The sequence below is a fragment of the Canis lupus genome, chromosome 18 (genome assembly GCF_011100685.1).
Source record: "Canis lupus familiaris isolate Mischka breed German Shepherd chromosome 18, alternate assembly UU_Cfam_GSD_1.0, whole genome shotgun sequence".
Classification (NCBI taxonomy): domain Eukaryota; kingdom Metazoa; phylum Chordata; class Mammalia; order Carnivora; family Canidae; genus Canis; species Canis lupus.
The window spans coordinates 25770435-25794238 of NC_049239.1; the positions used below are offsets into that span (position 1 = coordinate 25770435).

The 23804-nt window shown below is 52.8% G+C and overlaps 1 protein-coding gene across 1 annotated transcript; it reads left to right on the plus strand.

The window, feature by feature from the left end:
- Positions 1–15154: 15154 nt before the first annotated feature.
- On the plus strand, positions 15155–22421 carry NLRP6 (NLR family pyrin domain containing 6). The gene is made up of 8 exons (XM_038562898.1): positions 15155–15438; positions 16171–16460; positions 16703–16741; positions 16996–18715; positions 19532–19624; positions 20788–20958; positions 21061–21228; positions 21650–22421. Exons 1-8 carry the CDS (start codon positions 15413–15415, stop codon positions 21786–21788), a joined length of 2646 nt encoding a protein of 881 aa, XP_038418826.1. The 5' UTR covers positions 15155–15412; the 3' UTR covers positions 21789–22421.
- Positions 22422–23804: the final 1383 nt, after the last annotated feature.

Here is a 23804-nt window from a genome sequence, read left to right on the forward strand (position 1 = left end):
TCGGGAGTGGCCCTGGGTCGGGACTTTGAGCCAGCCAAGGGTTGCAGGGGTGGGGCTGGCGCTGGGGTTCTGGGAGGGGATGAAATTTGGGTGGAAACCTTTGGGAGTCCACTGCAGGGGTGTTTAACACATGAGTCTGGGTGGGGGTCGGGGCACAAGAGCAAGGGGGGGCAGAAAGGGTGGGGTCAGCTCAGGGAGACGGCAGGAAGCTCCCAGAAGCTCCGCAGGGAGACTAGTGTGCAAGAGGCTGGGAAGTGGGGTGTTTGCCACGGTGGGGGGACCACTAGTAGTGGGTAACCCAGGAGAGTAGGGGGTCTCTGGCAAGGTCCAAGGGGCTGAGGAGCCCAGCCCTGGGGCAGGGCTGAGGGCCCTGGGGATGGGGAGGGGGTACCATGAGGGCCGTGGTGGGGCACCGTGGGGGTGGGGGGGCACCATGAGGCCCGGGGAGGGCTGGGGGGGCATCATGAGGGCCATGGGGGCCAGGAGCCCATTGGAGTGGCTCTGGGCTGGGTCCGAGGGTTACCAGGGACCTAAAGACAGAGGCCAAGGATGGGACCATTGAAAGAGGTCAAATTGGTGAAGGAAAAGCCGTCGGGAAGACGGGCCGTGCCAACCGCAGAATCCCGATGGTCCCACAGGAGCGTGGGAGAGGGTGGCCAGGCGCTAGGCTGTCCAGGGAAGTGGGGGCTCGAGGTTGGCGGACTCCCGGCATTGGGACGGGGCGCCGGGCCAAGGGCAAGCAGCCAGGGGATCCCGGGTGCAGGGCGCAGGCCGAGCTCCGGGCGGTTCGAGGGTGCGGGAGGCCCCCTGCTGCTGAGGAGTACCCCACTGTCGCGGTAGGCACCAACCGGGGAGCCTGATGTCCCGGCCGGGGTTTCCTTCTGCCCCCCAAGCCACAAGGGTGGCGCCCAGCTGCACCCTGTCACGAACAGCCTGGTAAGATGTTGAAGTAGCTCCTTCAAACTACACATGTCCTCTGTCCCCGAGGTACTGCCCGCGACATGGGAGAGCCAGAGCCGGGGGTGGGGGTGGGGGTGGCAGGTGGTTGCAGGCCTCTGGGGACAGTCATCTGAGCAAAGGAGGCAAGGACGCAGCTGCTGCGCCATCTCTGGGGGCCAGGCCACCCTTCATGCAGGAACCCTACCACGGCCCTCCGTCCCCACCCGACCTGCCCACAGGGGAACCCGGACAAGAGTGGAAGCTGCCCTGTCCTCCCCTGCGCTGCCGAGGCCGGAGGTTCAGGGCCCCGGGCTGCTGGAAGGGGCCCGGCAGCTGCCGGCGGGTGAGTACTGGGTGCCGAGAGGATTACGGGGCTCCGGCCCCGGCCCCCCCCCCCCCGGCCCCCACGGTGCCCCCCCGGCCCCCCCGGCCCTTACGGTGACCCCCCTTCCCCACCATTCCCCCCCCCACGGCCTTCACAGTGCCCCCCCCAGGCCCGGGCCCCAGGAGACACCTGCGCTGGCAGGTGCGGGGGACAGTGCGTGAAAAGCTGATAAACTTTATGGCCCCTGTGCTCCCAGCGGGCGGCGGGCGAGCTGGTCCTCAAGGTCCTCAAGGACCAGCTCAAGGCCCTTCCCGGCTAAACAAACAGGCCCTGGCTCCCGACCTCTCTAGGCAGGATACCTGAGCTAATAATTAATCAGGTCACAGATATGGCGACTTTTTTTCTTACTAATCGTGGTAAAATACACAGAACAGAAAATGTACCGTCTTCACTGTCTCTAAGCCACAGCCCAGGGGCTCCACGCACATTCACACTGTCGTGTGACCACCATCTGCTCTCTGTCCCTGTGAATGTGGAGACTCGAGGGATCTTGTGTGGGTGGAATCCTGCAGGATGTGTCCCCTGGTGTCTGGCCTGTCACTCAGCCTCACGTCCCCTAGGGCCACTCATACTGTGGCAGGTGTCAGCGCGTCCCTCTCTGTGCAGGCCGAGTGATAGTTCTGTGTTACTTTAAACAGTGTAAACCCTCTGTCCGGGGCTGCGGCTGCGTCGCCCCCTCCTAGACCAGTTGCCACCAGTGGAGCATCTGAGCAGCAGGCTTCCCAGGGAAGGAGCCTCCTCTCTGGATCCACGGCGGAAAGGCAAGGGCGTCCCCAGAGGGACTGTGGACACGAAGGCACAGAAGGCATGGTCTGGCTTCCACGGGGGCACGGGGGACTGGAGGTGGGCTTGGAGGTGGCCTGGACTCGTGGGGTCATCCCGAGGTCAGGCTGCTCCTCTGGCCTCAGTGGGGGCTCCACCCTCACAGGCTCATCACTGGGGGTCAGGCCCCGTGTCCACGTGTGTGTAGGACGGGCGGGAGCGCGGCCAGGAGCCAGAGGCTGTGCCCCACCCCCACCCCCCTCCGTGTCCTCTGCGGCAGGAGCTCGGCACCCGGCAGGCTTCAGGCTGTCTCTCCTCTGTCGTTGGCCTGACTGTCCCGCGGTCACCTCCTGGGACATGAAGACTTAGACGAAGGCCCTTAACTAATCACACAGAATGGGGCCCTGATGGGCTTTCAGGCATTTTAGGGGATTCCTTGTTACATTTGGGAGCTTGTTTTCTTTTTCCAAAGATTTTATTTGTTTGTTTGTTTGCTTATTTATTTATTTGACCCAGAGAGACGAGGAGGGGGGAGCGGTAGAGGCAGAGGGAGAAGCAGGCTCCCCTCTGAGCAGGGAGCCCGATGAGGACCTCGACCCCACGACACCGGGATCATGACCGGAGTTGAAGGCGATGGCAGACACTTCACTGACTGAGCCCCCGGGGCTCCTGGAATTAATGTTTTCAAAACATCTTTAGTGAGGGGCGCCTGGGGGGCCCAGTCAGTGAATCATCTGCCTTCGGTTCAGATCATGATCCTGGGCTCCTGGGATCGAGCCCCACTCGGGCTCCCTGCTCAGCCGGGGTCTGCTTCTCCCTCTGCCCCTCCCTCTGCTCACACTGTCTCTCTCCATCACTCTCTCTCAAATAAATAAATAAAGTATTTGAAAACAAAACCCCAAAAACATATTTGGCGAGATATAACTTATATACCATAAAATTCACCCACTTAAAGGTTATATCCAATGGTCCTCAGAACTCTTATTCATAGAGTTCTACAACCATCGCCACAGTCAGTTCTAGAACATTCCACCACTCCAAAAAGAAACCCCGTATCTATTAGCAGTCGCTCCCATCCCCCCCCCCCAGCCCCTGGCCACTTCTAGTCTGTATTTTATCTCTGTGGATTTGCCTGTTTTGCACATCTCCTGTGAGTAGAATCATACAGTACTTGGCATTCTGGGTCTGGCTTCTTTCACCGAGCACAGTGTTGTCAGGGTTCATCCACGTGGTAACACGCGTCAGGACTTCATCCCTCCGTGTGGCGGTGTAGCATCCCACTGCGTGGACGGGCCACATTTCATGTATCCAGTCTTCAGTCGACATTGGTGTTGCTGGCACTTCTTGGCTAGTAGACGCACACGTTTTTTTTTTGTTTGTTTTTTTTAAAGATTTTAATTTATTTATTCATGAAAGACAGAGAGAGAGAGGCAGAGGCACAGGCAGAGGGAGGAGCAGGCTCCATGCCGGGAGCCCGATGTGGGACTCGATCCCGGGTCTCCAGGGTCACACCCTGGGCCAAAGGCAGGCGCTAAACCACTGAGCCACCCAGGGATTCCCGACGCACACGTTTTTGTGTGGATGTTGTCTTCAATTCCCTCGGGAAGATACCACCAAGGTACTTACTAGGTTATAGGGCAGCATCATGTTTAACATTCTGAGGAGCTGACAAGCTATTTCCCAAAATGGCTGCACCACTGTGCATTTCCACCAGCAGCATGTGAGACTTCTAATTTTTCTACCTCCTCACCAACACCTCTCATTGTCCATCCTTTTCATTATAACCATCCTACCGGAGGTGAAGCCGTATTGCGTTACGGTTTTTTAAAATAGACTTTATTTTTTAGAGCACTTTAAGGTTTATGAAAAGCTTCACAGAAAGTACAGAGAATTTTTAGACGCATATATATGTATAAACATATATATATGTATTATATAAATCTAACCTTATTATTGACACCATGTGTTAGTGTCGTACATTTGTTACAACTGATGAGTCAATATTGATGCATTATTAACTAAAGCCCAGAGTTTACATTAGGGTTCTCTCTTGGCTGTACATTCTGTGGGTTTGGATAAATGCATCATGTCGTGTGTCTACCATTAGAGTGTCACGAAGAGTAGTTTCACTGCCATAAAAATCCCCTAAGCGCCATTATTCATCCCACTCTCCCTCTAACCCCTTGCAACCACTGATCTTTTTACTGTCTCCATAGTTTTGTCTTTTCCAGAATTTCACAGATGTGGAATCCTACAATGCGTAGCCTTTTCAGACTAACTTCTTTCACTTAGTAATATGCACTTAGGATTCCTGCATGTCTTTTCATGGCTTGATAGCTCGTTTCTCTTTATCACTCATTAATACCCCATTGTGTGGATGTCCCAGAGTTTGCTTATCCATTAACCTATTGAAGAACATCCACTTCCAAGTTTTGGAAGTCATGAACAAAGATGCTATAAATATCTGTATGCAGGTTTCTGTGTGCACATGAGCTTTCAGCTCATTTAGGCAAATATCTAGGAGCATGATTGCTGGATTGTATGGTTAAGAGTCTGTAAGAAACCACCAAACTGTCTCCCAAAGTGGCTGCACCATTTTGCAATGAGTAAGAGCTCCTATTGCTCTGTATCCTTGCCAACATGTGAGGCCAGTGTTCTGGGTCTTAACCATCCCAATAGATGTGCAGTGGTCGCTCATTATTTCAAGTTGCATTCCCCTGACGATACAGGATGCTCAGCTTCTTTTCATGTGCTTATTTGCCATCTGAATATCTTCTTTGGTGAAGCATCCAGATCTTTTGACCACTGCTTAAGGAGGTTGTTTTCTTATTTGGGAGTCTTGACAGTTCTTTATATATTTTGGATAACATTTCTTTATCAGATATGTCTTTTGCAAATATTTAGTACCAGTCTGTGGCTTGTCTTTTCATCCTTTTAACAATGTCTTTTGCAGAACAGAAGTTTTTAACTTTGGGGATCCATGGGTGGCTCAGCGGTTTAGCGCCTGCCTAAACCCAGGATCGAGTCCCACGTCAGGCTCCCGGCATGGAGCCTGCTCCTCCCTCCTCCTGTGTCTCTGCCTCTCTCTCTCTCTCTATGTCTATCAAAAAAAAAGAAGTTTTTAACTTTAATGAAGTCAAATGTATCAATTTTCTCTTCCATGGGTCTTGCCTTTGGCATTGTATCTAAAACACCATTGCCAAACCCAAGGTAACCTAGATTTCCTCATATGTCCTCTTCTAAAAACGTCATTGTTTTCTATTTAACATTTAGATCTATGACCCATTTTTGCATTGATTTTTGTGAAAGGTTAAAATCTGTGTCTAGATTTTTCCTTTCATGTAGATACCCAGTTGCTCCTGTACCATTTGTTGAAAAAAAGCTATCCTTTCCAGGCAAAACACATGAAGGGGATTGAGAGGTACAAATTTCCAATTAGAAAATAAACTACACCCAAGGATGCAAAGTACAGCATAAGGAATATGGTCAATAATATCGCAACAACTTTGTATGGTGACAGATGGTAACTATACTTATTGTAGTGAGTATTTCACGAAGTATGTAAATGTTGAATCACTATGTTGTATATCTGAAACTAATATTGCATGTCACTTATGCATCAATAAAATAAAGTAAATATAAAACTTTTAACCAGAAAAAAAAAAAAGACTATCCTTTCTCCGTTGAATTGCCTTTCCTCCTTTGTCAATGATAAGTTGACTAATTGTATGGGTCTCTATGTGGCCTCTCTATTCTATTCCATTGATCTATTTCTCTAGCCTTTTGCCAATAGCACACTGTCCTGATCATTGTAGCTTTACAGTAAGTCCTGAATCATTTGTTCCAACACAGTATTGTGTTGGCTCTTCTGGGTCTTTTGCTTCTCTGTATAAACTTTAAAATAAGTCAATGTCACAAAATAACTTGCTGGGATTTTAATTGGGATTATATTGAATCTATAAATCAATCTGGATAGAATTGACAGTTTTATAATATTGAATCGTCCCATCCAAAACATGGGATATTTCTCCATTGATTTAGATTTTTTATATCTTTCATCAGAGCTGTGTTGTTTTCCTCATACAGATCATGTACATATTTTGTTAGATTTATACCCAAGTATTTTACCTTCTTTGGTGCTAATGTAAATGATGTTATGTTTAATTTCAAATTCCAGTTATTCATTGCTGGTATAAAGGAAAGCAAGCAACTTTTGTATATTTATCTTGTATCCTGCAGCTTCACAAAAATTGCCTATTAGCTCCAGGAGTTTTTTATTCTTTGGAATTTTCTACATAGACAATAATGTCATATGTGGGGAAAAAAGTAAATTTCTTCCTTCCTAATCTGTATACCCTCATTACATTTTCTGGTCTTATTTCATAGGCTAAGACTTCCTTTGTTGACTAGGACTGGTGAGAGGGAATTTCCTTGTCTCATTCTCAACCTTAGGAGGAAAGCTTCTAGTTTCCCACCATCAAGATGGAAGGATTCTTAGTAGATTTTTTTTTATTAAGTGAGGAAGTTCCCCTCTATTCTTAGTTTGCTGAGAGTTTTTCTCATGAAAGAGTGTTGAATTATGCCAATTTTTTTCTATATCTGTTGATTTGATGATGTGATTTTTCTTTCTTAGCCTGTTGATGTGATAGATTACACTAACTGATTTGGGGGAATTTTTTTTTTAAGATTTTATTTATTTATTCATGAGACACACAGAGAGAAGCAGAGACACAGACAGAGGGAGAAGCAGGTTCCCTGCAGGGAGCCCGATGCACAATTTGATCCCAGAACCCTGAAATCATGACCTAAGCCAAAGGCAGACGCTCAACCACTGAGCCACCTAAGTGCCCCACACTAACTGATTTTTTAATATTAAACCAGCCTTGCATACCAGATAAATCTCATTTGGTTGCAGTGTATAATTAATTTTACTCATGTTGGATTCAATTTGCTAATATTTAGTTGATTATTTTCACATCTATGTCCATGAGAGATATTGTTCAATTTTTTTTGTAATGTCTACTTCTGGTCTTGGTATTAAGATAATGCTGGCTTCACAGTATGAGTTACACAATGTTCTCTCTGCTTCTATTTTCTGGAAGAGATAGTAGAGCTGTTATTTCTTCTTTAGAATTCACCAGTGAACACATCTGGACCTAGTACTTTCTGTTTTGGAACATGATTAATTTGTGATTCTTTTTAGTAGATAGACATATTCATATTATCTACTTATCCTTGTGAAAGTTTTAGTATATTGTATCTTTCAAGGAATTGATCTACTTCATCTAAAATGTCAAATTTGTGAGCATAGGGTTGTTCATAATATTCTTTTATTTTCCTTTTAATGTCCATGGGATCTGTAGTAATGGCCCTTTTCTCATTCTGGTATTGATAACTTGTACCTTTTTTAAAGATTTATTTATTTGTCTATTTATTTATTTATTTATTTATTTATTTATTTATTTATTTGAGAGAGAGGGCTTGAGAGCATGAGCGAGAGAGACAGAGGGAGAGGGAGAAAGAATCTCAAGCAGACACCACACTGAGTTTGGAGCCCAATGTGGGGCTTGATCTCACAACTCCGAGATGAGCTGAACCGAAACTAAGAGTTGGACATTTAACTGACTGCACCACCCAGGCATCCCTTATCTCTCTTTCTTTTTTACAGGTTAGTCTTGTTAGAGGCTGATGAATTTTATTGATATTTTCAAAGAACTAGCTTTTCATTCTTTTATCTGTTTCTACTAACTTCCTGCTTTCAGTTTCATTGATTTCTTATCTGGTTTTTATTATTTCATCTTTTTTCCTGGTTACTTTGGATCTAATTTGCCTTCCCTCCCCTTGTTTCTCAGTGTAGCATCTTAAATTACTGATTTTAGAATTTTTTTCTTTTCTATAATTTTCCTCTAAGCAGCAATTTATATGAATCTTGCAAATTTTGAGAAGTTGTTTTTCCTTTTCATTTGGGCAACAATATTTTAAATTTTCTCTTGAGACTTCATCTTTGACCATTGTGTTATTGGAAAGTGTGTTGTTTAATCTCCAAATATTTCAGGATTTTCTAGGTATCTTTCTGTTATTGAATGCTAGTTAAATTCCTGTGATCTGAGAACAAACATTGTATGATTTCTATTCTTTTAAATTTGTTAAGGTGTGTTTTATGGCCCAGAATGTGGTCTATCTTGGTGAATGTTCCATATGAGCTTGAGAAGAGTGTGTGTTCTGCTGTTGTTGGTTGAAGTAGTCAATGGATGTCCATTACCTCCAGTTGATTGATGGTCCTAAGTTCAACTATGTCCTTACTGACTTCCTGCCTGCTAAATCTGTCCATTTCTGGAAGAGGGGTATTGACATTTCCAAATATAAAAATGGGTTCACCTATTTCTCCTTGAAATTCAGTTTCTTCCTCAGGTATCTGACACTCTGTTACTAGGTGCATACACGTCAAGGATTGTTATGACTACTTGGAGGATTAACCCTTTATCATTATGTATGCCCCTCTTTATCTCTGATGATTTTCCTTAGTCCTAAAAATGCTTTGTCTGCTTCGCTATTTGATGCCTTTGCTTTTGAAATTAATAAAACTACTCCAGTTTTTTTCTGTTTTATTGAGATAACAACTGACATACATGTAAACTGTGTGTTTAAGGTATACAGCATAATGATTTGACTTACACATATCATGAAATGATTACCACATAAATTCCGTTAATATCCATCATCTCAGGGGCATCTGGGTGGCTCAATTGGTAAAGTGTCTGCCTTCGGCTCAGGTCATGATGTCAAGGTCCTGGGATCAAGCCCACATCAGGCTCCCTGATCAGCAGAGAGCTTTCTTCTCCCTCTCTCCATTGCCACCCGCCCCCCCCCACTTGTGTGCTCTCTCTCTCTCTCTGTCAAATAAATAAAATCTTTAAAACATATATATCCATCATCTCAAATAGATATCAAAAGAAAAATGTCCTTCTTTTATTTTTGATGAGACCTCTCAGGAATTTACTCTCAACATTTTTTGTATATGCATAGCATCCAGCAGCATTAACTGCGGTCACCATGTTGTCTTTTACATCCCCAGTGATCATTTATCTTATAACTGGAATTTTGTACCTTTTGACCACCTTAATTGACCCAGTTTTATTTTTATTAGCATTAGCTTGGTATATCTTTCTCCACTCTTTGACTTTTAACCTATCTGTGTCTTTATATTTAATGTTGGTTCCTTACGGACAACATACACTTGGGTCATGCTTTTTATCCACTCCGATAGTTTCTCTCTTTTAATTGGCATTTAGGTCACTTATGTTTAAAATGATTATTGGTATAGTTGAATTAGTATTTACTACATTTGTAACCATTTGCTATTTGATGCCTTTGCTTCACTTTCATGGTTTTTTTCCCTTCCACTCTTTTTTCTGCCTTCTCTGGTTTTGAGTATTTTACATCATTCTGGTTTCTCTCTTCCCTTAGCATATCAAATATACTCCTTTTTATTTTTATTTTTTTGAAAGGGAGAGAGAGAGAGAGACAGAGACCACAAGCAGGGAGCGAGGGACAGAGGGAAAGGGAGAGAAAGAATCTTAAGCAGGCTCCACACACAGCCTGGAGCCTGATGCGAGGCTCAGTCTCACAACCCTGAGATCGTGACCTGAGCAGAAATCCAGAGTCAGATGCTTAGCTGACTGAGCTACCCAGGTACCCCGACTATACTTCTTTTTTAAATGCTTAAAAAAGAAGCATTGGTTGCCCTAGAATCTGTAACCTGCTTTTACAGTTACACTAAGTCTGCTTTCATCTAATACTGCACCACTTCACAGATAGTACAAGTATTTTATAACAGGCTATTCCTAAGTCTTCCCTCCCATTCCTTATGACATTACTGTCACACATCTCCCCTACTCACAAGCTACATTCAACCAATATATTGCTATTATTATCTTGAACAAACTGATAGATCAGTTAAGTATAAGAAAAAATATTTTGGGATGCCTGGGTGGCTCAGCAGTTGAGCATCTGCCTTTGGCCCAGGGCATGATCCTGGAGTCCTGGGGTCAAGTCCCACATTGGGCAAGGGAGCCTGCTTCTCCCTCTGCCTGTGTCTCTGCCTCTCTCTCTCTGTCTCTCATGAATGAATAAATAAATTTTTTTAAAAAATAAAAGAAAAATATTTTATTTTACCTTCATTTATTCTTTCAGTAGGCCTCTTCATTTATGTAGATCTGAATTTTGACCTATACTCTTTTTCTTCTCTCTGAGGAACTCCTATTAACATTTCTTGCAGGGCAGCCTGGGTGGCACAGCGGTTTAGCACCACCTCCGGCCCGGGGTGTAATCCTGGAGACCCGGGATCGAGTCCCGGGACGGGCTCCCTGAGTGGAGTCTGCTTCTCCCTCTGCCTGTGTCTCTGCCTCTCTCTCTCTCTCTCTCTCTTTCTGTATTTTTCATGAATAAATATATAAAATCTAAAAAAAAAAAAACTTTTCTTGCAGGGCTGATCTTCTGGTGACAAATCTCCACAATTTTTGTTTGTGTGAGAAAGCTCTTATTCCTGCCTTCACTTTAGGATAATGTCACTCATTACAGAATTCTAGGTAGATGGGTTTTTTTTCTTTCAACAATTTAAATACCTCATTCCACTCTTTTTGCTTGCGTGATTTCTAAGAGAGGTCTGATGTAATCTGTATCTTTGTTCTATTGGTGAGCTTTTACCCCCCGCCCAGCTTCTTCTGAATTCTTCTCTGAGTGAGATAGAAAGGCTGGAGAGGGCTGGGGCTGAATATTTTCCATCCTTCGGTAGGTTAGGATGTATTAAAATCCATATTGGATACCCAGAGGGCAGACTATGTGAAGACCCTGGAGGAAAGAACTGTCTACAAGTCTGAGAGAAATGCCTTAGAAGAAACCAGCCTCGCTGATTCCTTGGTCTTGAGCCACCAGACTTTCTGAAGGCTAAAAGACAAGACATCTAGCTCCCAAACTCCCAGTGTACGAACATATAAAAGGAAGTGAATCACTGCAGTGAAAACCCTCGTCAGAGAAAAGGGGAACGAGAACCAGCCAGGCTGCCTGGCCAGCGCCTACTGGTGGGGGGCACAGCACAGACTCCCAGTTACACTGATTGATTTTGGGATGTCAAGCCAACCTTGCACTACTGGGATAAATTCCACTTAGCCACAGTTTGTAATTCTTTTCATATGTTAATGATTCTGTTTTCTAGGAGTTTGTTGAAGATTTTTTTGTGTGTCTATTTATCAGGGAGACTGGTCTTTAGTCTTCTTGTGGTGTTTGCCTTGTCTGTTTGGTATCAGGGAAATATGGCCTCACAAAATGAGCTGGGCAAGTATTTTTCTTATTTATGTTTTTTGTAAACGTTTGTGAGGGAGTGTTTAGAATGCTTTAAATGTTTGATAGAAATAAATAAAGAAATAAATAAATAAATAAATAAATAAATAAATAAATAAATAAATAAATGTATGTTTGATAGAATCACCAGAAATGCTGTCTGGGCCTGGACTTTTCTTTGTGGGAATTTTTCTTTATTATTAATTCAATCTCTTGTTGTAGATCTATTCAGACTTTTTTTTTTTGTCCGTTTCAATAGTTTGTGTCTTTCTAGGAATTTGCCCATTTCAGCCAAGTTATCTAATTTTAGCACACAGAGGATGGGTCAGCTGTAGGTCCATCTTTTCCTCATCGTTCCCACTCCTCCTGAAGTGGTTCTCTTTCTGAGATCAAGATGTGACGTAGAATGTTCAGAACAGGGAAAGGAGCGTGCTGCGAGGGCATGAGCACGCAAGAATGAGGTTTTCTGAAGACAGGAGAGCTCGGGGAGGGGAACCCCCCAAGGAGGAGTGGGTGATGCTGAAGACATCAGAGAGACCTTGTTGGCAGCTGCCATCAGGACAAAACATGAGAGTGAGGATGAAATGTTCCAAGTTTTCCTGGGGAGCAAAATCCTTGCAGGAGGAACCTTCGAGGGATTTCACGATGCAGTCTAAGTTACTTGGCAGAGATTTCAAGATTGCGCCTTTGGAAGTGGCCCTGCTCAGCAGCTAAACATGTGGGGATACCCACACCGCCTCCCTTCATTTCCTTTCCTCTCCTGCTTCTTTCTTTCTTTCTTTCTTTCTTTCTTTTTTTCTTTCTTTCTTTCTTTCTTTCTTTCTTTCTTTCTTTCTTTCGAGAGACAGAGAGTTGGTGGTGGGGGAGGCAGAGAGAGAAGGAGAAGCAGGCTCCCCACAGAGCAGGAAGCCAAAAGTGAGACTCGATCCTAGGACTCTGGGATCCTGACCTGCACTGAAGGCAGATGCTTCACCCACTGAGCCATGCAGGTGCCCCTGGCTACCTCTTTCTTAGAAAGAAAGCCTTTGGCTGTCTCCACCCCCCAAACTGCACCCCTCCACCTGCTCCCAACCTCCTCTCCTCATCCCTTCCACACTTGGCTCACAGCAAGGCTCCCCAATACTGGCTCCCACTATCAAAGCCTTTTCCAGGACTGTTATCAGCAGCTGCTGAGAGTCTATTGGGCCCAGAGTCCATTTAAGGAGGGTCCATCTCAGGAGATGGGGATGACCTTGAAATGCCCAAATCACAGGCCTCGGGGCTCTTGGGCGGGCAGATGCACGCCTTTCCTCCAGCCCGGTGTCGACTCTGAGCGCTCCCCTTGGTTCGGGAGATTGAGGGAAGGAAGGGAGCGTGTACTTCAAGGAAAAGCTCATGGTCAGCAGCGTTAGGTGCGGGGACAGGTGAGCAAGTTTAGAAAGCAGGGTGTTCTCGATGACCCAGAGCTTCACAGTGAGAGGACATCCCCGGGACTGGAGAGCCGGGAACAGGCAACACAGAGTGGGCCAGGCTTTGCGTCCTCCTGCAGGCCGGAGTGCCGTTGCCGGGCCTCCCGCGGGTGAGGAACAGACTCTGAGAGGTTAAGGAGCTTGTTCAAGGTCATCCAGCTACTGGGTGGTGGAGGCAGGATTTGATCCTGACAGTCTGGCTAGGAGATGGTGCTGTTGATGGTGGCACTTTCTGTCCGAGATGACAGTGAAAGGGGGACACTGCAGTTGTAAAGAACTTGCTTTCAAGAAATTATACTGTGGAGGGGAAAAGCGAATGTGCATTTAGGAGAATCACAGCACTGGGACATCTGTCTCTGCCTGGGGGAGTGAGGGTGTGCAGAGTGTCTCAGGGTCGGAGTCGGGTTTCATGAGGGGACCTGAGGGGTGCATTGGGGCCTTTGGAACTGGGGCTGCTGCCCAGGGCCCTGCAGTGTCCCCCGAGCTGTGCAGGCCCCACATTAGGCCCACGGTCCAGCCCTGACACACCTACATGTCGTCTATTTGTTGTTGCTTTGCCTCTAAAGAATGCCAGCCGTGTCAGAGGAGCTAAGTCAGGAGCCAGCAGGTCAAGGGAGCTGGGACCCCATAAGAGCTCGCAACAGTAGCACCCCAACCCCCGACCTGCCCCGGCAGCCGAGGCCCAACTGTGCTAAGGGCTTGTCTCCAGGACCCTGACTCCGAGGAGACTCAGTCCACTCCTCTGCTTGGCTGGGTGTTGCCCACACCATGGCCTAGAGTAAGGGCCTTGCCCCCGCTCTGGGCCTGCCCCGGTGAAGCTGCTTCAACATACAGGGCACGTGCACTGCCCCTACCTTCCCGTGCTCTGTAGGGGCAGAGAGACCTGTTCGTGCTCACAGAGTCCTCGGGTACTGGCAGAGCCCCTCCAGGCTCTCTGCTCCCAACCCTGCCCTGCATCCAGAGGCTGCCCAGCTAGATGGGTGAGGACCTGGCAGGGATTCAGGGAGTAGGAGTGAGGGAGGGGCTACCCTCAGGCAGATGTAAGTGTGGCTAAATGGAGCCAGACCTATGAAAGCCTGAGCCCACCTCAGGGAGACACGGATCTATTTATTTTAAACAGAAAAATTAAAAAAGCCAGGAAGAAATGGGCACCTCTGTGAGTCCCCTCCTCCTGGTGGAGGGGGGCAGTCAGAATAGATGTCCCCAGGACCCTGGATTCTCTTCCCAAGGGGCAGTTTTCGAGGCTCCTGGCAGAAGCAGGATTAAACACAAGGATGGCTTATGGCCGGAAAGGCAGTGACGATTCCAGAACACCTGTTCTTGCAGTTTCACAGAAATGCTCAGAGAGACGCTGAGTTCATTTTCTGCGGCTGCTGTAAATGCCACTACAAACCTGGCCTAAAGCAACACACATTTATTCTCTCACAGTTCTGCAGGTCAGAAGTCCACAACCAGTTTCTCTGGGCTGGGTTCCCCGTGCTGGCTCGGCCACATCCCCTCCAGAGGCTCTAGAGGACGTGTCCTCGCCTTGCCTTTCCGAGCTGCATTTCCAGCTCCTAGTGCTGCTTTCTTGGGCTCTGGGCTCACGGCCCCTCCTACAACTTCAAAGCCAGCAGCCCAGCATCTGGCTTCAGTGTCACACTGACTCCCCCTCTGCCACTATCCATGACCCTGGAGACGGCACTTACAGCCCACTTGCACAATCCAGGACAACCTCTGGACCCTGAATTCGATCACATCTGCAAAGCCCCTTTTGGCATATGAGGGGACATTCACAGGTTCCAGAGATTAGGACCCCAATAGGCTTTGGGGTCTATTATTTAGCCGACCACAGATACAGTCACACAAAGACAGTATTAACGTGGTCACACAGATAGACCCAGACACACACACACACACACACACACACACACCTCACATGGGCAGACACTGTCAGCAGAACCTTACACTCATCTGGTCACACAGTCCCACAGCAGTCCCACACACCCCTCACCTCCAAACCTCTTCTCATCAGCCTCCTCAAGGCAGATTTGAGAAGCCTCAGAGCTCCCTTCCCTGGCCCACGTGACAGCCTTCCTTTCCCTGATAAGAGCATGCAAGTCCCAGCGTCCCCTCTCCCTTAGAAGCCCTTCTTCCCCGCTGCCTTCAGAATCCAAGCTATCTTGAGGCCTTAAAGCCAAAGGTCTAGTTCTGAGCCCCACACAGTCCACCCTACTCTGCAGTCACCTGCTCGCAGCTGTGCCTCGCTGCCACACCCTACGGGGTTTCAGAGCACAGGAAGAGAAAAAAGATTAGAAGAAAATCAAAGGTCACCAAGCAAAAACTCTTAAAGGGTGATTGTGAGTGTGCACCACAGTGCCTGAGTTGGGGAGCTCGGCAACTGCTGGACGGAGGTCTCAGTCCTGGCTGAGCCAGAGCACCAGGGTCTGGGGCATGGACGAGGCTGGACAACAACTCCACTAGAGTTTGGCTCCGGTCAACCTGAGGAGAGATCACATTTCTGATCCCCACTAAGGGCTAGTCCTAGGGCCCAGATTCCATGGACCCACCAGAGGCCTGCTGTAGGTGAGTGCTGGCATTCAGGGTCATCGCTCGGGAAGCCCTCCACGGCCTCACCTCACCCTGCCCGCTCCCTGGGGCTTCACACCTGCTTATCCACAATCTCCCCCCAACATCCCCCAGGCTCAGGATTCTAGGGACTCCTTCGGCACAGAAGGCATCAGGGGTCTGTTCCCCAGAGGAGCTCGGACTCTGCGGGTGGTCTAGGCATCCGCCTGGGCCCCACCAGAGGGTGCCATGAGATGAGTGGCATGGGGAGCTGAGGAGCAGCTGGGCCAGGGGGTGAGCCTGGCTGTCTGCTGAGGCCAGCTCTGTTCCAGGCTCCCAGGGGACGGGCAGGGAAGAGAGAGGAAAGGGGATCGTGAAGGCCCTGTGGACACCTCGTTTTCGGCTTTTGACCTGGCCTAGGCTGGTGTGTGGGGAGCACAGGGGAAGGGAGGTGCAGAGCAGGAAGGTGCGGCCTACTTTGGGTCAGGGTGGCCAGTGCCTGCCCCGGAGTGACCCCATTTCATCAGCAGGCGGCACAGCCTTAGAGCAAACCCCACCTACTCCCTCCATACGCCCCCCACCCCAGGTCCTGGGGCAGGGAGAGATTTCTGTCCCCGCTGAGTGCCTGGGGTCACCTGGAGGGATGGGGGCGCATCTGAGCCACTGACCTGGGGCCCCCGACTCAGTCGGGCGTGGGGGGGCAGTGAGGCAGCGCCGGTGTCACCGTGCACGCACCTGTTGATGCCGCAGCCCCCCCAGCGTGGAGTTCCTTGTGGCTGTAGCGCGGGACCTGCTGCAGGCCACGTTCGAAGACCTGAACCAGGAGCAGCTGAAGCGCTTCCGCCACAAGCTGCGGGATGCGACCCTGGACGGCCGCAACATCCCGTGGGGGCGGCTGGATGGCTTGGACGCCATGGACCTCGCGGCCCAGCTAACCCACTTCTACGGGCCGGAGCCTGCGCTGGATGTGACCAGAAAGACCCTGAAGAGGGCGGACATGCTGGACGTGGCCGCGCGACTCAAGGAGCAGCAGCTGCAGCGTGAGCGTGGGCAGGGGGTCGCCTGGGTCCCTGCCTCCGGGTTGGCCTCCGCCTGAGCACAGTCTGGGTCCCGGGCCTCATCCTTCCCGCTTCCCTGGAAAAGGTCCAGTGCGCCCGCGGCTGGGATCCTGGGTGTTCCTGAGTGTGCTCCTCTGCGCCCCCGCATCCCTGCACCCCTCCCGCTGCAGCCCCCACCCGGCCCCTGCACCTTCGCGGGGCCTCACCGCAGGTCTCCTTTCCAGGGCTCGGCCCCAGCTCCTCCACACTGCGCTCCGTATCGGGTAGGTCTCTCTCCGTGGGAAGCGCGGGCCCTAAGTGGGTTAGTGACCCTCAGGTTAGTGGCCCTCCGGCTGGCAGCACATGTGTCAGAGGAGCCCGACGGCTGATCCCAGGGAGGGGAGCGCATGGGAAGGCTGGCTGGGGAGGCAGCCCTGAACCCAGTGGCTTGGGGACCTTGGAGGCGGCCCATTGACACCGCCCGTCCCTTCCCATCCCCGTCCTCCCTCCTGCCCTCCCTGCCCCCGGCGCCCACCAGAGTACAAGAAGAAGTACCGGGACCACGTCCTGCAGCAGCACGCCAAGGTCAAGGAGAGGAACGCGCGCTCGGTCAAGATCAACAAGCGCTTCACCAAGCTGCTGATTGCGCGCGAGGGCGCCGCACTGCCTGACGAGGCCCTGGGGTGCACGAAGGAGCTGGAGCCCGAGCCCCAGCGAGCGCGGCGCTCCGACACCCACACCTTCAACCGCCTGTTCGGCCGAGACGAGGAAGGCCAGCGGCCCCTGACGGTCGTGCTGCAGGGCCCAGCGGGCATCGGCAAAACCATGGCAGCCAAGAAGATCCTGTACGACTGGGCGGCCGGCAAGCTGTACCACGGCCAGGTGGACTTCGCCTTCTTCCTGCCCTGCCGCGAGCTGCTCGAGCGCCCGGGCGCCTGCAGCCTGGCCGACCTGGTCCTGGACCAGTGCCCCCAGCGCAAGGCGCCCCTGAAGCCCATGCTGGCGCGGCCCGAGCGGCTGCTCTTCATCCTGGACGGTGCGGACGACCTGCCCCCGCTGGCGCCCCACGCAGCGCCCTGCACCGACCCCTTCCAGGCGGCCGACGCCGCGCGGGTGCTGGGCGGCCTGCTGGGCAAGACACTGCTGCCTGCCGCCCGCCTGCTGGTGACGGCGCGCACCACGGCGCCCGGGAGGCTCCTGGACCGCCTATGCTCCCCGCAGTGCGCCGAGGTGTGCGGCTTCTCCGACAAGGACAAGAAGAAGTACTTCCATAAGTTTTTCCGGGACGAGAGGCTGGCGGAGCGTGCCTACCGCTTCGTGAAGGAGAACGAGACGCTCTTTGCACTGTGCTTCGTGCCCTTCGTGTGCTGGATCGTGTGCACCGTCCTGCGCCAGCAGCTCGAGCTCGGCCAGGACCTGTCGCGCACCTCCAAGACCACCACGTCCGTGTACCTGCTGTTCATCATCAGTGTGCTGAGCTCCGCACCTGCCGCCGACGCTCCCCGAATGCGGGCCGAGCTGCGAAAGCTGTGCCGCCTGGCCCGCGAAGGCACCCTCGGGCACCGGGCGCAGTTCGCAGAGAAGGACCTGGAACGACTGGAACTTCGCGGCTCTAAAGTCCAGACGCTGTTTCTCAGCAAGAAGGAGCTGCCAGGGGTGCTGCAGACGGATGTCACCTACCAGTTCATGGACCAGAGCTTCCAGGAGTTCTTCTCGGCGCTGTCCTACCTGCTGGAGGAGGAGCGGGATCTCCGGGCACTTCTGCAGGGCGAAAGCCACCTCACGCTCACCACACGCTTCCTCTTCGGGCTGCTGAACCCAGATCGCGTGTCCGACATGCAGCGCCACTTCGGCGTGGCGGTTCCAGAGCGTGTGAAGCAGGATGTCCTGCTGTGGATGCAGGAACAGGGCCAGGGCCGCCGTAGGGCGGCACCTGAGAAGACGGCAGGGACAGATGCTGCGGAGGACGCCGAGGAGCCCGAAGAGGAGGAGTGCGAGCCCAACTACCCGCTGGAGCTGCTGTACTGCCTGTACGAGACGCAGGAGGACGCCTTCGTGCGCCAGGCCCTGCGTTGCCTGCCGGAGCTGGAGCTGGAGAGGGTGCGCCTCAGCCGCATGGACCTGGTCATCCTGAGCTACTGTGTCAGGTGCTGCCCACCCGGGCAGGCCCTGCGACTGGTTAGCTGTGGGCTGGCCCCCGCACAGAAGAAAAAGAAGAGCCTGATGAAGCGACTGCACAGCAGCCTGGGCGGCAGCTCGTGAGTCCACGGGCGGAGGGTGGGGGGGCACGTGTGTCCGTGCATCCATCCCTGCAGGAGGACTGGGTCCACACCCACCTCCTGCTCCCCCAGAGGAGGAGCCCACCCCCTTGCAAGGCAGCCTCCCAGTGTCCCTCTGTCCATCTCCTTCCCTGGGTAGCCCTGGCCCTGCCAATCCCCAGCCGTCCACATCCACGGCAAACCTCTGAGCATGGCTATGCGGCTCGCCCCAGCTTTCTCATACAGTCTGGAATGCCCCATGCCTGCTGTGCCCTGACCTTGGCACCTGTTCTTCTCTCCGTCCAGAACACTCTGTTTGCTATCTATCATCAGCACTTTCCCAGGCTCCCCCAGTTAGCCTGGGACCCCTTTGCCCCCAGAAGTGCCCCATAGACCACTGTATGCCATGACCTCCACCCAGCTCTGTCTCTTTCCCCACACCCTCAGCTCCTTCAGGGCAAGTTGTCTTAGCTCCAACCGGCACTTGACCCCCTGCTCAGCATCTGTTCAGATGACAAATGTCGGGATGTCGGGAGGGGCTGGAGCTGGGGCTGCCCACTGCAGGTGCCAGGGTTGACCCACCTCAGAATGTGGGTGACATGCCCCCCGCTGGACCCACATAGACTGCTCCAGCATGAAGGTGCCTGCGACCACCGATGAATGATTTCAATCTGGGTTTGGCGTGAAGGGGATAGAGGGATCCTGGCTCAGTTTAGGGTCAAAGGGCATCATCAGCTCTGACACCTCAGGACCACAGGAAAGAGGTAGGGATTGATAGAGGACAGGTGAGCTTCACCTTGCTCTCTCTCCTAACAGTTCACAAGCCAGCAAGAGAAAACCCCAGCCTTCTCCACTACGTCCACTCTTCGAGGCCATGACTGACGAACATTGTGGTCTGAACAGCCTGACGTGAGTGACCATGCCCGCCCCCCTTGGAAGGGATGCAAAGCAGGATACTCTAGGCAAGGACAGAGGCATAGTAGCCCTGTCTGGAAAGGGCTCAGGGGACAGGCTGAGAGCCCATGGCCTCTGGTGTCTCAAGCTGGGGTCAACAGGTTGTAGCCACACAGGGTGGAGGAGGAAGAGATGGGGACAGGGGCTCCATCACCAACTTAGGTGATAGAAAGGAGGGGTTGGCCCCAGTTTGAGGGGGAAGTAGGGTGCAGCTAAGCATTCTGGGAGAAGGATAAAGAAGACCACAACATGCTTTCCTTCCAAAGAAAGAAAACAAGCAAACAAAGGAAGGCTGCTAGGTCCTGTTAGAAAGTGCCTGGCAGTCCCTGTGAACTCTCACAAGCCCCGGAGGGAAGTGTGCAGGGCACAGGCCTTGAGTCCAGGCCGCCCAGCCCTTGGCCAGGATGGTCTGTCTGAGCTCGTTTCTTCACCCACGAAATGCAGCCAGTCAATCCTGCCTCGAGGGTTGGTATGGGATCGAGTATGGCAGCCCGAGTACACGACTGTCACCAAGGGAGCTGAGTAAGAGAAGCGGTAGGAACTCGTGCCGGAGAAAAAAAACAAAAACAAAAACAAAAAAAAAAAGGAACTCGTGCCGGAGGGGGCATGGCGAGATAGGGACAGGCGCATGTCCACGGTGACTTGGCCACACAGCTCGGTAGGACGGTATTTCAGCAACCTGGGGGGGAGCGGGGCCACGCAGGGGACGGGCACATCTGGCCTGCCAGTCTGCCACGAAACGGAACGCGTAAGGTGTTCACCAGGCGTTATTTAGAGTGGCAGGAAAGGAGAACCAACATAGCTGCTCAGTCCTTGGGGACCGGCTAAGGGGATGAGCTGTGGCCTACCCTAGCTGGAGAGGCAACCATATGCAACTAAATGGGCTGGCACAGGCTCTAAACTGGCTCATCGGGAAGCTGACCGTGCAGTGCAGCCCGGCCCACTGCACGTGGCCCCCAGGTACACAGGTGGTGGCAAAGGACAGGGAAACCCTGCTCCTCTGGTGCCAACATGTCTGCAGACCGAAGCAGCCACCCAAGGGGCGCACGGTACGCAGAGCTGGGGTAGAGCAGCACGGCCCCGGGGCCTGGAGGCAGACCCGTGTGCTCTGACCGCAGGCTGTGCCGCTGCAAGCTGCCTGACTCTGTGTGCCACGACCTGTCTGAGGCCCTGAGGGAGGCCCCGGCCCTCACAGAGCTGGGCCTTCTCCACAACCAGCTCAGCGAGGCGGGCCTGCGCGTGCTCCTCGAGGGTCTGGCCTGGCCCCAGTGCCGCGTGCAGAAGCTCCGGTGAGACCTGGCCCGGGGGAGCCCCGGGAGGCCCGGGGGCAGGGCGGAGGCGGAGGCGGAGGGCCGGGCCCCCCAGCACACCTGAGGCCCCCCTTCCCCCAGGGTGCAGCAGCCCAGCCTCCAGGAAGCGCCTCAGTACATCATCAGCATCCTCAGGCAGAGCGTGGCGTTGTCCACCCTGGATCTCGGCGACTGCCAGCTGCCGGGGCCCGTGGTCACCTCCCTGTGTGCGGCCCTGCAGCACCCAGGATGCCGCCTGCAGACCCTCAGGTAGACGCAGGGGCGGGAAAGGTGCTGCCAACGCAGCCTCTCAGGCCTGGCTTGTGTTGGGGGACTGGGGACGCCCCCCAGACCCTGAAGAAGAGCCCCTCCCAGGGCCCCCCCGAGCGGCCACACTCAGACCCTGTGCTCCAGAGCCCTGGCCCCAGCCCTTGGCTTCCAGCGCCCAGCCAGACCAAACGTCCACCTGTCGTCCGGTGCCCATGCGAGTCGGCCCGTGATCCCCATGCCCATGGACTTCCCTAGAGGCTCTGGCCCCCAGCCCCTGACCCCTTCCCCAGCCTCTGGCACCGTGTGCCTGTAGCACAGCCCAGGCCAACACCCCATCACTGCCCCCGCACGGCTGTCCCCCCAGCCCTGGCCTCAGCTTCCCCAACCAACTCCTGCTTGTCTTCCGTGTGCATGGCCACAGTCTGACCTCCGTGGAGCTGAGCAAGGAGTCACTGAAGGAGCTGCAGGCAGTGAAGACAGCAAAGCCGGGTCTGGTCATCATCCACCCAGCCCTGGACAGTCACCCCAAGCCTTCCAAGGGACTCAGCGATGCCCTCTAAAGCCCTGAAGGTCAGGGGGAGGACTCCAGTCAGCCCTACGGAGTAGATTTCCTCATCCCACGGGCAGGAGGGTGTTGCTCTCCGCTCTGGGCAGCTCTTGAGCCCAAGAGGTTGGGGGCAGGCAGACGGGAGGTGTCCCCTCCACTCACAGCCTAAGCACAGGTTTTGCCTCTGTCTCAGATGCCCAGGAACCCCTCCTCCCCCACCCCCACCGCTGCTCCACCCACCTTCCTGTCTTAGGGCCCTCGAGCCTTCCCCCAACAGAGGCCACCAGCAGTGATGACCCCAACAGTTCCCAGTTATCCTGCACCTGCCGTGCATTGGCCATTACCTGGTGTGCTCAGTGCAGAGGGACCCCTTCGCTGACCCCATCCCCATCTGTATACAGGCCCACAGCCCCACAGCCCTGCCTCTGGCCACAGGGGACCAAGCAGGGGCTGACCTCTGACCAAAGGTGAGCGTCCCTCCCCAGGAATTTGGGGGTTGACCATCCCTGAGGCTGTGTGGTTCTAGTCCAGAGGTGCCCATTCACTGTCTGGGTCTTCAGGGATGGACACCAGGGGAGAGGGGAGACGGAGCAGCCCCCAACACTGATAATACATTCTCCTTTGAATGAATGAATGAATGAATGAATCTTGGATTCATTTCTGCTGATTTCTGTTGTACGCGGCCAAGCACCCTAACGACTGTTCACAATCTTTCCTCTGATCCCCAACCTGTCCCAGGAAGGGAACTGAGGCTCGGGGTTGCAGCCTGACTGGAGGGAGCTCTAAGGTGAGGCCTGGCTTGGATGGACAGGCCAGTGGTGCACAGCCCCCAAAGCCTCGGGTCTCTGCTCAACACCGCGGGGCTCAGCCAGTTCCTGAGGACCAAGGGGGTCGGTGCCTTCCCTGCTCCGGGGAAATCCCCCTTCCGTCATCAGCGTTCAAGTCCAGCCATTCATCCCACAAAACAGACAAAAACCCCTGCCCTCCTGCACCTGCCAGGAAGACAGACTAACAGGTTTAGACAGGGGCCAGCCAGGGCTTTGGGGGAGCGTAAAGCAGGGCCAAGTGTTGGGAGACCATGCGGCCCAGGGGTTCTGGTTACAAGTAAGGAGTCTAGGAAAGTCTAACCGAGCGCAGGGTGCTTGAAAACAGAAAGATGTCCAACCCCGAGCCCTGAGAAGTCTGGACGGGAAAATGTTCCAGGCAGAGCTACAGCAAGGACAAGGCCGTGACGAGGAGTGTCTTGGGCAGGTCGGGCTGCTGTGACAAAACACCATAGACTGGGGGGCTTCCCAGAAGTTTATTTCTCTGGCGCTGGAGCAAGGGTCCAGGTGGTGAGGCCCCTCCTGCCGCAGAAGGCTGTCCTCTCACTGCCTCTTGTCTGGGTGGCTCCCAGGCCTTTCCTAGAAGGGCTCTAATCCCACTCTCGACAGCTCTTGACCTCCTTAACTCCCGAAGCCCCCGCTTCCACATAAAGTCAGATTTGGAATCCGATTTCAACCCGAGGATTTAGGGGCACACATTCAGTCCATAACAGGGAGCATGCTTGGACCGTTGCAGAAGCAGCCCGGAGGCCGGAGTGGCAGCCAGGCGAGAGGAGGGGGTCAGGGTGGGGTCGAGGTGCCGGCTGGCCGTCCTCCAGACAAGGTGGGCACCACCGCCGCAGGCCTCTGAACAGAAGGCCCCGGCCCGACCGGGGCACCGTGAGGGTGACCACAGGGACCAGGACCCTGGAAGGCAGAGCAGAGCAGAGAGGCTGCTCCGCCTCAAGAGGCTGCCTGGGGTCAGGGGAGCGGGGAGCCCTGGCAAGTGAAGAACCAAGTGGGTGTGGGGACAGCGCAGGCCTCCGCAGCTGCACAGGCGGTGTCCGGCACCTGTGGGGGGGGGGGGGGGTGAGTGAGAGGAGCTGCTTTCCAGAGGCTCGTTGGAGCCTGAGCCGGGGCTTGTGGCTCAGGCCAGGCCAGGGAGCGCAGCTGGTGCCGCCCTGGAGTGCCCCGTGGGCCCGTGGGGAGGGGGCCAGAGCAGGGGG